Below are 15,998 nucleotides of genomic sequence, written 5' to 3' on the forward strand. Positions count from 1 at the left end.
TCCGATTGAAAGAACGAAATAAACATTGAATGCAGCGAAGTTTCAAAGTATTGAGTAGCTATTTAGAAGGGTATGTGCGAGAAACAAAGAAATAGAGTGAGGGATAGAGACGTGCCGATAATTCGATGCCGAACTAAGTTGCTACTGTACAAAATCACCCGCACTCACACTCACAAGAATGCGTGTGCACCCGATTAATCCACAGCATAAAATATAGAAGAATACAAAAAGGTTACATTTTTGTTGCTGGCGATGTTTTTGTGTACGATCCATTCACTTTTGATAGTATTACAAGATCACTGTAGCACGAGCAGTGTATGTACTGCACATCTTTTATTGAGCATAGATGAAGAAACACAAACATATGTACATAAGAAACAAGGCATGGCGACTCGTTGCAAAAGTTTCACATCGCGAGTGTGGTTGGTGAACGCCTAATGCGCTAAATGTACTTCACGATCGCGCTCTATGTTGTGGCCAACGATTAGATTGTGCACTTTTTATGGTGATAATATCACCACAGAAATCAAATGCCACTTTTACTGCTTTTCTGGCAACCATCGAATTTTGTTGCAACATAATCAACACACTCACACTTATAGCTTTCGTCGTCGGACAAAATAAAACGCTCAAACTAACGCGACCGAACTGGGACATTTCCGAACTAGCAGAACTAAAACCAATCTAACAAAAAAAAAATATTTTAGGAAAAGATATCCCACACTTAAATTTTTCGCCACAGCACTGTGTTGAGGCTGCGCATGGAGAGCAGCCTTTAACAAAACGGGCGGAGTCAAGAACATGTATGTTCATGTTCAGCAAGCTCCTCACGAAACAAAGGCTTCACTAAAGGGAGAATTAAATTCCACTGTTCATCCAGGGAACTTCAACAAACACAACTGGACTTCTTATCAACTTCAAATCACTTCCTTATAGCACTGAAAACTTTTACATTTGAAATATAAAGCACGAAAACTAAGAAACAGTACTGTTTGGATTTCCGGTCTATAATTTTCGCAGCAGTTTTGTTTGTAACAGCTTAAAACTGTAAATAATTTTATTTTAAATAAATCGATTCAGTACAAATAGGATGTCACTTACATTTTTTGGTATAGTAACTCGAAAATCAAACAAATTTCTAGCTCAACTAATTCAAATCGTTTAGCTCCTAAAATAGTAAATTTCAGTATATATTTTCCAAAAAACTAATAAATTCACCTTTCCACTAATTCTAATTTAAATTTTATTTCTTTTTCAATTTCCTATTATAGTTTCTACTCCCTATAACTTTAGTCCTTTTGATTCAACTGTAGTTTAACTTCCTTTCGCTTTCAGATCTCAACCAACTATAGTTTCCTGCTCAATGCACTGTATAGACCCTTTTCTTCTATAATTCAAATACTTTTTATCTCCTCCTTCATTCGATTATTCTTCAGTTTTTCATCTGTCTCTATCTATGTGCTATAAACAGTTTCCTATTGCTTCACGCGCAGCATCTTGGACCATTCTAACTCCGACAACTCCGATAAGGGGATTCGGTGCATGGCGGGCTAACATTCCCCGACCCGTAATGCCCCATTTATTCGGCTTTACCACAGTTTAGCACGTCCAATACCGCAAGCTTTGAAACTGGCCTTCGCATCATACCTTTCATTGTTTGGACATCTGCTTGACGTATCCTTCCATCACGACCTGCAAGTGTTTTTACGACTTTTCCTCGTACCCAGCTATTTCGTTTACTTTCATCCACGATCATTACGAGATCATTTAATTCCAACGGTTTAGTGTCTGCTAACCATTTAGTACGACGGGTTATTGTTGGTAAGTACTCCTTGATCCATCTGCTCCAGAATTGATCCAACAGGTGTTGTATTATCTTCCAGTTAGCCATCAAGTTTGTTTTCATGTCAGACGTTTCTTGCATTGGTTGAACAACACCTTTGGAGCTCAGCATTAGGAAGTGGTTTGGCGTGATCGATTCCTGATCTTCGTTGTCCAGAGGGACATATGTGAGCGGACGGCAATTTATAATGGACTCCGCCTCGGCAATGAACGTCAGAAACGACTCATCATCCAACGTCTTGCGGAAGCAGAGCGTACTCAACGATGTTTTGACTGATCGGACGAGCCGTTCCCATGAGCCTCCCATGTGCGGAGCCGAAGGAGGGTTGAAGTGCCATTTGGTGTTGGCGTTTGTAAAAGTCGCGGCCATTTCTACGTTAAGTCCGGAGATTTGCCTAACGAGATCCTTATTGGCTCCAACAAAATTTGTACCATTATCGGTGAAAATATCTAACGGTGAACCTCTTCTAGCGATGAAACGGCGTATTGTCATTTTGCACGACTCAGTGGAAAGACTATGTGCAATTTCAAGGTGCACTGCACGAACAGTTAGGCACGTAAATAAAGCAATCCAGCGTTTTACCTGGCTCCTTCCTATCTTCACTAGGAATGGGCCGCAGTAGTCAATCCCAAGGTATGTGAACGGTCTTACATATGGTGACAATCTCTCCAGTGGTAGTGGAGCCATTCTAGGTGTCTGTGGTGCAGCCTTATAGACTCGACACCAGGCACATTCATTGCTGATTTTCTTCACAGCTGTTCGCAATTGTGAGATGTGGAACTTCTGCCTTATATCATTCACTATTGTTTCGCCATTTGAATGAAGAAATTTTCTGTGAAACCAGTCTATAAGAAGCCTAGTTACTGGATGATGTCTCGGTAGAACAATCGGACATTTAGCGTCGTATGTTATACATTGTGCATAAACTAATCTCGTTTCCATTCGTAGGACGCCTTGTTCATCGATGAACGGAGAGGGCTTCGCCAGGGGACTTGTACGATCGACTGATTTTTTGTTGGGGGCTTCTTGCTGTCGATTTTTCTGCAACGTTTGTAATTCTTCGTAATATTCGAACTGCTGTGCCTGTTTCCAGAGTGTTGATTCTGCTTGCCGAAATTGTTCACTTGATAACGGTGTAGCGGATTTCCAACCTGAACAAGTGATATTTATAAAGTGGTGCACATATGCAATCGATCTCACTAATCGCTCCCATTTTGAAAACCGGTGAAAATCAATTAATGGTACTTTTTCTGAAGTATGATGAATGTATGAAGTACGAAGTTCCTCGTTTGTGTCTGTCGCCGATCGTTCTCGTTGAGGCCAGTGATCTTCGTTGCTGAATAAGAAGTCTGGTCCTTTATACCATCTGCTTTTCGAATCGAATGAGGGGCCTTTTCCCCATTTTGTGGCTTCGTCTGCCACGTTGAGTTTGGTTGGTACCCATCTCCATTCTTCGATGCTGGATTTGGATAAAATTTCTCCAATTCTGAATGCCACATATTGACGGTATTTTCTGGAATCTGATCTCAGCCAATCTAATACAGTGGTCGAGTCAGTCCACATGAATCGTTTTTTAATTCGAAGCGTATGATTTTCGGCAATTGCTTTAGCCATGCGAGTACCCAAAACAGCTGCCTGTAGTTCTAATCGCGGCACGGATAGTTGTTTTAGTGGTGCCACTTTGGCCTTTGATGATACAAGGGCACATCGTGGATTCCCTCGATCCATTATTCGGAAGTATGCAACGGCACAGTATGCACTTTCGCTTGCATCTACGAATATATGAAGCTGCAACGTATCGTAGCTTTCTTTTTCGTAATTTGGAAAATAGCACCGTGGAATTGTCACCGCACGTAATTTTCCGATGACTGCGATCCATTGGTACCATTTGTCGACAATTTCGTTTGGCAAGGTATTATCCCAGCCTATTCCTGTTCTCCAGATTTCTTGAATCAATATTTTCCCATGAATCGAGAATGCGGAAATTATGCCAAGAGGGTCAAACAAACTCATCACGATGTTCAATACTTGTCGCTTTGTCGGTACTATTTCTCCCGAAGCAATCGGTTGAAGTTCACTTTGAAATTCGATGTTGAAAGAAAATGCATCGTGTTCCGGTAACCATTTTATTCCAAGAACTCGCTCTGAGCCGCCTGATTCGTTGAAACTAAATATTTTGCATTTGTCGGAATTCTGATCCCCGACCCGTGTGAGAACGTGTTTACTGTTAGACATCCAATTCCTGATTTCAAATCCTGCTTTAGCATGTACTGTTTTTACATCTAAGGCAAGCTCTATTAATTCTGCTTCTGTATCGCTACTATATAAGAAGTCGTCCACATAGTGGTTGTTGATTATCGCAGCCGCAGCATCAGGATACTCTTTCTCGTACTCCTTTCCGTTGATGTTTTTAACATATTGTGCTGCGCATGGTGAACACGTGGATCCGAAAGTGGCAACGTCCATTATGTACGTATCTGGTTCTTCATTCTCGTTTTCCCGCCATAGGAAGCGTTGGGATTGTCGATCAGCCGCACGTATAAAAATGCGGTGAAACATCTCCCGTATGTCACCTGTTATTGCGTATTGACGTTGACGGTACTGACTGAGAACAGCGGGGAGAGGCGTTAACAAATCGGGTCCTTTCAGCAGCATGGAGTTTAAGGAAATTCCATTCACTTTAGCAGCTGCATCCCAAATGACCCGGACTTTTCCTGGTTTACGACTATTAAGTACGAATCCAATTGGTAGATACCATATTCTTTCCGGATCGGACCGGTTGAGCTCAATTCTATCGGCTTTGTGCGCATATCCTTTAAGCTGGTAATCGATTATTTGATTTTGTAGATTCTTCTTTATTTCTGGCAATAATTTTAATTTTCGTTCTAGGCATTCCAATCTGCGTACGGCCATCGGGTAGCTGTTCGGGAACTTCACTGTATCATGCTTCCACAGAAGTCCTGTTTCAAACCGACCATTATTGAGACGAGTGGTAGTAGCTTGCAGTATTTGTAGAGCACGCTGATCGGATTCTGATTCGGGTTTGAAAGTGCTATCAGCTGCCAAATTTTCCATTTTGATGAAATCCTCCACCAGCTTATGCAACGTGTCATCTCCAGAACACTCACATATATGAAGCGATGTATGCGTAGTGGCGTTACTTCCGATTTTACCGTATATTGTCCAGCCCAAACGAGTTTTAGTTGCGACTGGTTCATTCGAACGACGTTCGCGACTTTTCAGTGCCAAAGTCAATTTTAAATTGTCCAAGCCGATTAAAATCCTGGGGATTGCAGATTCATAACTTTTCACCGGTAATCCGCTTAGATATGGGAAATGTTCTACCATTTTCTCATAGTTCAATGATTGACTGGGTAATTGTAATGTTTCAACAGTTCGCACATTCGTTAATGTATGACGAGGTCCATTATTGGCACCAGAAATCTCAACGTTAACTCTTTGAGAATTAGCCTCATTTCTGGAAACATTTGCAGTCCATTTCAAGCAGAGTGGATCTGCATCACCATTTATATTTAATTTCTTTGCTATGCGTGCTTCTAATAGTGTCACGGATGATCCATCATCGAGAAACGCAAATGTTTCAATCGAGACTTTTCCGTTATGGAGTGTAATTGGAATCACTTTAAATAATGCCGAATGTTGTATATGCTGGTGCGCTCCAACCGATTCGGATTTTCCAGGATGTAGAAGTTGGTGGTGACGAGCTTCGCATCCGTCTATACCACATAAATATGTTGCGCGACATGGCCACTTACCATGTGGGATTATGCAACGCTTGCACAGTTTGTGTCGCGCCACAGTTTTCCATCGATCATCGACACTCATTCTTTTTAGCTCCCAACATTGTTTAGCTTTATGACCAGGCTTATCACAAATTAGACACGAATTCATTTTGTCTGTTGCTTGGATTTTAAATGTTTTATATGCGTTTCTCTCTCTTTCAGTTGAATCATCAGAGTGTGTGTTAATGAAATTCCTAGGTTTGTGCTTTTCAGGATAAATTTGCTTAGGTGTATCCCACACTTCAGGATATGTTACATCGCTAGCAGCCGTCGCGAGAGTGGACATATATTCACCGAATGTACCCAGATTAGTTACAGAACAATTACGTTTGTATAGTGCCCAATCTAATTTTATACTTGCTGGAAGTTTATTCACCAGTTCATGCAGTAAACTCGGATTGTTAAGCTGTGCCTCTTGTTGTGCCGCTTTGAGATGTGCACAAAGATTTTGTACGACGAGCCCGAAGCTAACCAAAGTTTCTAGCTTGTCAGCCTTCGGTGCTGGAATAGATTTTACTTTTGCGAGAAGTACTTGTACAATCAATTCAGGACGTCCATAGAGTGTTGTCAATGTTGAAAGCACGATCGGGACCGATTCTGGCATGAGCAAATGGGACCTGACCGCTTCTAGAGCATTGCCTTTGAGACAACGTTGTAGTCTCATCAAATTTTCTCCATCGCTAAATCCACACATAGATGTTGAATTCTTATAAGCACTAATGAACATAGGCCAATCTATCGGATTGCCAGCAAAAATGGGCAGTTCTTTTGGAATCACATGACGAGCGGACAATTGTCGGGAAGTTGGACCCGCATTATTTTCAATTTGATCTGGTATTACGTACGCTTGTTGATTCCCCTCTTGTCTGGGAAACATTATCGATTCACACATACTGTTGTCGTGTACAGGACCAGAATTTTGCATGTAATTATTATTGAATGTAGGTTCATTATGTACATACTGCACTTGATGTACGTGTTGGGATTCTATTGCTTCTATACCTGCCCCCCAATTAACAGTTTTCTCTTGGGTCAAGGATGGTATGACCTTATTACCAGAATTAGTTATACCATGCTTCTCATTGAGCGATACGACTTTAGATTTACGAATCGCACCTGTGCTAATATTCGTAGAAACAAACTCCTTAATGATTGTCGGATTAGCAGTCGAAGTTGCCGTTGGGGTTAATTTATTCCCTGAACCGGTATTCAACACCTGACTCTGTCGATCAATCCACTCTTTTACCTTGCTTCTACTGCTTTGCGCGCTAGTACGACTCCTTTCACTCTTATCGTCATCGACTACGGTTTCTCCTAACAACTGATACTTCCGCCTCACATAATCTTCCTCAATGGCTTTTTTTTCTTCCCGCGACACCTTTTCTTGTTCTTCTTTCTCTCGATGCATTTTATCTGCAAGAGCTTTTTCCTCTTCTAACCGTTGCAATTCCAACTGTACTCTCACTTTCCGCGCGCTAGATGTATCCGATTTACCACTCTTGGATCTGTTACATTTATCTTCACATTTTATGCATCTCCACGTTTTATCTTTTATCGAAGCATCAACCTTGGCACAAGTGTAATGCCACCATGCATCACAGCTGTCGCACTGCACCATATCTTCTGCTGATTCAGGTTGAGAACAACCTACGCACGCTGATGTTGCACACGCCTGAGACAACATTGGAGTTTTCCCTTTTTTCTTCTTCTGGTCGACGTTTTTGCTCGCTGAACTCATTTTTGTAATCCTCTGATGTCCACAAAAAATTTTTGAGAAATGTTTGGATTTCCGGTCTATAATTTTCGCAACAGTTTTGTTTGTAACAGCTCAAAACTGTAAATAATTTTATTTTAAATAAATCGATTCAGTACAAATAGGATGTCACTTACATTTTTTGGTATAGTAACTCGAAAATCAAACAAATTTCTAGCTCAACTAATTCAAATCGTTTAGCTCCTAAAATAGTAAATTTCAGTATATATTTTCCAAAAAACTAATAAATTCACCTTTCCACTAATTCTAATTTAAATTTTATTTCTTTTTCAATTTCCTATTATAGTTTCTACTCCCTATAACTTTAGTCCTTTTGATTCAACTGTAGTTTAACTTCCTTTCGCTTTCAGATCTCAACCAACTATAGTTTCCTGCTCAATGCACTGTATAGACCCTTTTCTTCTATAATTCAAATACTTTTTATCTCCTCCTTCATTCGATTATTCTTCAGTTTTTCATCTGTCTCTATCTATGTGCTATAAACAGTTTCCTATTGCTTCACGCGCAGCATCTTGGACCATTCTAACTCCGACAACTCCGATAAGGGGATTCGGTGCATGGCGGGCTAACAAGTACAGAGCACAAAGGCACACGTCTGTCTTCCACCGCAGCTAAACCCGAACTCCGTAATTGGTCGGTTAAAAATTATAATGAAAGTAGTAGTGTTAATGTTATGAATTGATATTAATTTTGAAAAACAATATCATTTATTATTGGACACCGGATAGTTACCGGGTATCCGTTTCATCTATAATTCTAATACCTCAAAACTGAAATTTTTAATTGATATCATCATATAATAATTTAACATGCTACAACAAATTGGGTGTATCTTAAGCCACTATAAATTCTGTGCAAAACCCAATGTTGCGTTCAGTGTTACCCCCATTTAATGGCCCACCAATGCATTCGCGCTGCACTTGCATCTGGAAAGTTCTAGCGCGTTTGCTAGCATCCGCTGTCACCAACACATACACAAGAGGAGCAAAATGTGCTAGTTTCCCCCTCCCATGTTTCCCATTCATTCTAGTTCGATCACCGCACAACGAAGGTTCAGTTTTATTTTACTCCCGCTTTTTCCCGAACAGTGCAAGCATCAATAACATCGACACAGCATATCAGGTTGCCTGGCATTTAAAATCTTCGAGACTATTTTTTATTAAAAATTTTTCATAAAATAATTTCAAAAAATAATAATACAACTATGACCAATGCGGGGGCCTTTCGGATGAGAGAGAACCGCACTGTCTTAGATCTTGTGAGCGACTGCTACATAATTTATTTTTTCCTTTCTTCTTAGTTCACATATCCTTAATATTTACCTACTCCGTTTTGCTGCCTATTCGTTCATTATCTTATCCACTCGCTAGAATGCCGAGAATGCCGATCATAAAACAACCCTCGTCATGCTCATAGATTTGCCACTCATGTGGCCATATCCTGAGATAAGCATGGTGAAGCGATAGTGATCGTAGGACGAACAGATCATAGAAGACGTCTCGCTATGTTTATGGATTTACCTCCCATGAGGCCAAATCCTAAATAAACAATGTCGAGACGATAATGATCGTCCGTACCCTAACACCAAGAATTAATATGAAATTGAATCAAACCTGAGCGTGTTAGAGTTTGAAAGTTCATATTGCGTGTTGATGTTGTTTACATTAGCTCACTTCAAACTTCTTTTCTTTTGAAGTTTTTTGGCATCACTGATGATATTTGAATTATTTTAATAGTAATATTTATAATTATTATAACTATAATAGTAATAGTTATAATAGTATCGTTTCATCACAAAAAGTGCACTGAATTTGAGAAGAATTTTGCATTTGGCGGAAAATCTTGAGATCCAGGATTATTTCAATACCATTTTTGTTTTCAACACATCAATGCAGGGAAAATATATGAAATAAAATAACTACAGTAGAACCCCGATTTTCCGTGAAAGCTAGTTCCATAGTAAATCTTTAGGGCTTCCCGGAATTTGTCTTTTGTTCTGGTCATGGCTTTTACGTTATTTGGCCACTTAGAGGAGATGTGCCTAAAACGCGCCTACCGGGCAATTTGACCCGCCTGATTTTCTCGTGAACCAGCAAGAATAGAAACGCAATGGATACAGGAAATCGTGCTAGTCAATGATAGAATCCCACCATGCAAGTTTTACATTTGTAACATGCTTTAAAAAAATAAGAAAAATAATTTTCTTTGGAAGCGATTTTCGATGTAATTTTCTACATCATCTCTATAAGTTTTTTGTTGCTTGAAACCTATTCAGAGGCGATAACTGGGGGTCATATTTATTGAGTCGAGTTCCCAGTGAATATCTCAGATGAAGGAAATGGTAAGAAAGGATTCATTTCCTTCTCAATTTGATATTTTCCGCATCAGTTTACCATCGGGCAGTATGGCATACCCTCGATCGGGGCAATATGCTTGCTTTCGGCCGAATAACATTCTCACGAGAGAAACAGCTTGGATGTGAGGGATGCCAGATGATTTTTTCAAATATCTTTGTATGGCACGAATAAATGTCTTCAAATGTAATCATAATGAACAAAAATGAGCAAATCACGATATTTCTTAATCATGTTCGATAAATCACACAAACAATTCCTTTCACATACTTTGAAATGACCTCAGTATGTTTTCACAAACTTAAATGTCTTCAAAACGAAAACATGTCTTAACATTTGGCATCTATATTATGTGCTCAGAGAATGTAGGAAGACAAGAGCGCGGACTGAAGAATTAATGAACGAATACTGGGAGAACACGCTCACCGGAGAAACGGTTTTTTCTCTTCGCTGGCGGGCATTTTTTTTTATCTCATTTATTTATTTATTAGGCTCATTAGCATTTTAGCTGTAACAGAGCCGGGTTTTAATCGTGTACATGTACATATGTTTATGTTTCTATAAATTGTAAATTACACAGTAGTTAGTAGTAGCCATTTAGGCGTTAAGTTTTCTGTTCCATTACATTATGGTAAATTACACAGTAGTAGCCATTTAGGCGTAAGGGTATTCTTCCTGTTCATCCATTGTTCAGCAGACCGGACAGCGGAGACAGTTGATATTGATCATTGTTGAGTTATTTATAGAACAGCAGCCCGATGTTTCTTGCAGAGCAGAGCAGTTGTATGGATGAATCGATCTTATTTCGACCGTGGATCGATTTCCATCGCTGATGATGGTTGCGTGGACGTAGTTATTCTATAACAACACAAAGATGGTCAATTGAGGGTCCTGAGTTTGAACTCACGATCGATCGCTTGGTAAGCGAACGTGTAACCAAGTGGCTACGAAGACCCCCTACTGGCGGGCATGAAGGGAATAGATTGATGGAATCTCTCATTCATACAAGCTGTTTCTCTGAGCTTTATAGTCTCTGAGAGAAACAAATCATGGGCATATTATACTTCTGCTGGGCCATTTAACACCGTATGATTGGGAATTTAGAATTTTGGCGCATTACAAAATAAAATTCGTAGCGCTTTTGTTATTCAGTATTTAAAATACAGAACGATTACAAATGACTGAGGCTTAACTAATTTACGTACTGACGTAGTTGTTATCTTAAATTTTAAGAGCACGGTCAAGATAAATCCATTCTCGCTTAGAGGGTGCGTATTACACACTTCTCCTATACAGATGAATAGTTTAATGTTTTCTGTACTGATTAAACATTGTTTTCATGCTTTATTTCGTGTGAGTGTGTGTGTACATCATTTTTAGTCCATTAACGCGTTATCCGCGATTTTCGTTATTCACGGTGACTAGCCAGACTATTTCGCGGATAATCGGGGATCCACTGTGTCTTTTTAATTGCCAACATGTGCAATTGTCGTCAATAAATAATACGTTAAATACCATGTTTTCCATTATAATTAATCTTGATGAAGACGCATGGTATTTCTTTAAAATATTCTTCAAAACAAGCGAGGAGCATGAATTGTGGAGAAGCGTGGTTTTTGAACTAAATTCCAGAACACATCCGCCTCCATTATTTTCAACGCATGTAAAACGCGTGAATAATAATAATTAATTGTTCTTAATTGTCGCTCTAATTACGTGTTTATTTCCCCGATCGAAGCAAATCGGCTCCCGAGAAAAAAAAACCAGTGTGAGTGGGAGGCTCAAAGCGCTCCTATCAGGAAACCGTTTCACATCAAATTTGCTACAGCCTAACAACGCAGAAGCCCCATTCCCCGAGATTCGATTTATCGCATCGTTCACACATCGGTGGGCACTTTCCGCACTTTTGCCCAATTCCGCTGAGTCATAACAGCCGCGGCAACCACATTTATGACCGACGTTTATTTGACGAAACAAATACGACAGCGCTCGTAGCGGGAGATTAAATTATGATTTGCCGATGTTCGTGAGCGTGATTTGGCGCGGCAAAGGAGTTTTTCCAAGAATCGGTTCCCGATCCGGAGCCCATGGCCCATATGCTTGTGCGTGAGGCGTAATAAACATACATCAGCATCCGCCGCAAATCGCCGTCTATCGATCGTGTCGTGTCGACGGATCGTAAAAACCAGGACAACAATGGCATCAACAGCACACCATCTGCGTCGGTCCGCAGTACAACATGTCGTAATCTACTCTGCATAATTGGAGAGCGAGCGGCAGGTCGATGGCCGATTTTATTGCTGCCGAAACTGTCACGTAGCCGGTTTTCTGGCCATTAAAAAGGGGGGATGTAAGCTGTTGATTCAGAGTATTTGATTTGTACATCCGCTTTTATAGTTGGGTCATAAAATGGCCCAAAAGAAGAAAGAAAAGGATGCTGAAATGGTTTGATGGACGCGGCAGGATTTTGTGCTTGCATCGTTTTTGGGTGACAAAGAACGGAAAGATGCGTAGCATTAGGAGACCTAAATCATGGTTTCATTTAATCGTTTTTTCTTCCCTTGAAATGACCAATCGGTTGGACAGCTTAATATAAACTATAGATTTTACAGCGCAGATTTGGATCTCATAAATCGCCTCAGAATGAGAGCTCGCGCAATAAATTCGAAAGCGTGGATTTTAAATTTCACTGTAATAGTCCGACGATCATTTTGGTAATGGGAACGGCACGTTTATCACATAACTTGATAACAAATGACAATGACATTTCCTGCTAGCTTCGACAATCAAGTGTCAGATTTATTACACCGACAAGGGTTCACGAGCACGCAGTCGTTAAGCCGTTGGTCCGTTCAAATTGATGAGAAGAATGCGCACAATTTATTATAATATCCACAATGATCGACAACGTATTTAATTGGTTGTTTACTTCGTAGATTACAACTCAACTCACATTACAACGCCATTCAATTTTAACAACATTACACACTCGAGAGGCGCTTGGCACGAAAGCAACAAAAATAAGCACTCGCAATCCAACCGCTGGGATATGTTTTTAATCCCTGTTTTCACAGTTTATCACCACTCTCCAGCTGCTGCACGTGATGAAATATTGTGGGAGCATTAATGCATTCAACGTGCGTTTGGTGTGCCACCGAAAGTTCACCCCTCACTTCGGAGAGAAACACGCTGGGGAAAAAACGCCTGCCGCCAGCTGACGAAATTGGGAAATCAAGCAGCGAGCTGGAAAACCGAAACCACGACCATAATTTACATAATATTTATCGCTTTAACCCCTACACAGGGGCGATCGTTCAGTGGCGTTCTCCCGTCCCGTCTTCCCTCGCATAAACGGTTGCATAAGGGCTTTGGGTTGAGTGCATGGTGCTACCGCTTATGGGAAGGCCGAACATTATGGTGACATACCACAATGTAGCTCAGTTGTGATCCGAACACGCTTTCCGGTGGCGACCAAATTTACACCCAGCTGAAATCCGCAGTGAGCCACCGGCAGTTCACAAGGCGACTGATTAACGGACTGCAATAGGTGCAAGAGGGTGGTGAAACATTCACACGATCCAGCAGAAATTTATTTGGACAACTGACCCGGAGTAACATTTTCGCTGAAGGACTCGGCCACGACTACGGTTTGAAATGAAAGAAACTATTTAGATCGGCCGAAAATAAAAGTTCCGATTTTTTTTGCTTTGTCTGGTGATAACTCTTCCCCTCTTGAATTACTTTGTCCTCGAGGTTCTTCAACGTAATGACCAAAACTGTGTGATGGATGTCTCGATTTCTCGTTCCCTTTCCTTTGATAACAAGTCCGGTCGCTTTATTTCTGACAAAATAATTTCATCTTCGACTTTTTCAGATTTCGTTATACTTAGTTGAATATTGGTATTTGTTTTTCTGAAATAATAGCATAAGGCAGCAATGGCAATGGCAAAGGTGCACATGGGGCAAAAGTGCGCATTGGCCTTTCCGAAGCAAACGAGCATAAAAAATCGACAACAGTGCATTCGTTTGATACATTATTACACCTGCAGCTCACACATATAAACATGATACATTTCATGGCAAAAAGGTGGCAAAAAGTTATGAGATAAAAAGAGTTTTGCGATGTTTTGATCTATTTTTTTAAATTTTGAGGATGATGATTTACTTACCTGAAATAACTGGAAAGTTCGAAACTATACCGTCAAGGAAACCTTTATTATATAGTAGATGATAGTGCGTATTCGTTTTTGTGAAAAAGTTCAACAGCTTCTTTAGAAAATTCGGTTAGTTCAAAAATTGCTTGTGGGGCAAAGGTGTGCAGTGGATGTGGGGCAAAAGTTTGCGCCAGCATTTTGCTCTCAAAAATATTATAAAATGTTTTCAACCAAATTTTTAACGGGATCCTCAAGAAGAAAAATTATTTGAAGAAATGCTCAAATGATCCGATAGAAGCTTCGGGAGGGAGTCTCGAAGTGTTGGATTGCGGCAGACCTCGATATTTCTGAACATTTCTACTTCTGCTGGGATGTGTCAGCGAGCACCTAGGGCGCTTCAAAATAATTCAAAATGAATTTCAAATGAAAATTAGTTTTATTTTCACCATGCATTCAATTCAATAAGTTTCGTTTATGTTTATATTTTCACAACTTCAAATAAATTTTTTTTTTCAACAATGAGTTTCAAATAAATCAAGTAATCAAGGTAACTATGTATTTAAAAACTTGATCTATAAAAATAAAAATTATTTGGTATCCGTTCCTCACGATTTAACTCAAGAACGGAGCAACGTATTTAAACAGTCAGTATCAGGATTGATGCGTCTTAGTCTACATCAGGTTTATATGTCAAAAAAAAATATATACCGTGAGTATAGATCGCGTACATAAAAATTATTTCTGTGGGAACTTGAGTGTCCAAAATAATTTATATTAATATATCAATTGGGGTGGGACGAAGTTCGCCGGGTCAGCTAGTTTGCTAATAAAAAGAATTCTGTTTCAAATGTTGGACATTTTCAGGTATCTTATACTGTCAGTCCGCAACCTTCCAAAAATTCCATATGGTATGTTCGACCTTAACACTCACCCATCTCCACCCATAGAACATCATACAACTCCCCCTTCTTCCCCATTGAATGGTACCTACACACTCTAGTAATGATGCTTCTCCCGCTGGTAATGATAAAGCATTTAATTTTGTTACAAGTTACCTCGGAAGTACAATTCAATAAGTGCGCACTTATGCCCCCACTATGAGGCAAAAGTATGCATTTGTCGTTTTGTATTAAAATAGGTTTCTGTCCAACTGCAAACAAAACTCGAGAAATTATTGTACTGCGTTTCGAAGGTAATATAGATAGTTACAATGGTCGGCAAACTGAATTTTATTTGCTTTTATTTCAAGAGTTATTGGACGACAACAGTTAGGTGCGCACCTTTGCCCCGATGAAGAGTTTCTAATTTATTTCGGTGATCCAGAGTTAAGTTTTGTAGGTATTCCTGCTTGATCGATGCTTGATCGATGGTACTAAGTTCATGGACCAGAAATCCTGTTGTAGGATGATAAATTTAACCTGGAGCTGTGACCTCAAAGTTGGTGTAGAGCTCCCTGTTAATACGAAGGTAGCAGTTATCAAACTGTATCAAAAATGATCCATTAAGTAGAAATTGATGGATCATTGTTTATTCGCTCGATGAGTCCTCTTGAGAAAACTTTTTCATGTATACGGGTAGAATGTGTCCCTTTGATGATGATCCAAAAATGCAGCAATCGAGTTGAAGTTTTGAACTGATAACAGTTTATTACAAGGAATACCATGTTACGCTAATAAAACTGCAATTGTTTCTATTTGACTTTGAAGCGAATCTAAATTCGAAACAATAATCAGTTGATTTATCTATAGAGACAATAGAGCTTCATTTGACTTCTTTTTCATTTGACTACAATTCAATAGATTTATAAATGCATATTCATGGTGAAAAACTAAAAATATGTTTAATCACTTTTGTCCCAAATTCCGAACACCATTTTTGTCACTGACTCATATTCCGAACACTTTTGTCTCATATTCCGAACAGCAAAAATACAATTTGAAAAAAAGTCATAACTTTTAAACTACTGGACCGATTCATATGATCGATATATCAAATTAAAGTCAAATAGCTAGTCTTATTTTGAAAAATGTTATGCTCGCAAAAAAACAAAATGGATTTTGCTTTTGTAAT

At 39.5% G+C, this 15,998-nt stretch overlaps 1 protein-coding gene across 1 annotated transcript; it reads right to left on the reverse strand.

The window, feature by feature from the left end:
- Positions 1-1,579: 1,579 nt before the first annotated feature.
- On the reverse strand, positions 1,580-7,384 carry LOC129765665 (uncharacterized). Its single transcript, XM_055766076.1, has one exon. The coding sequence runs from the start codon at positions 7,382-7,384 to the stop codon at positions 1,580-1,582; it is 5,805 nt and encodes a 1,934-aa protein (XP_055622051.1).
- Positions 7,385-15,998: the final 8,614 nt, after the last annotated feature.

Source organism: Toxorhynchites rutilus, chromosome 2 (assembly GCF_029784135.1).
Source record: "Toxorhynchites rutilus septentrionalis strain SRP chromosome 2, ASM2978413v1, whole genome shotgun sequence".
Classification (NCBI taxonomy): Eukaryota; Metazoa; Arthropoda; class Insecta; order Diptera; family Culicidae; genus Toxorhynchites; species Toxorhynchites rutilus.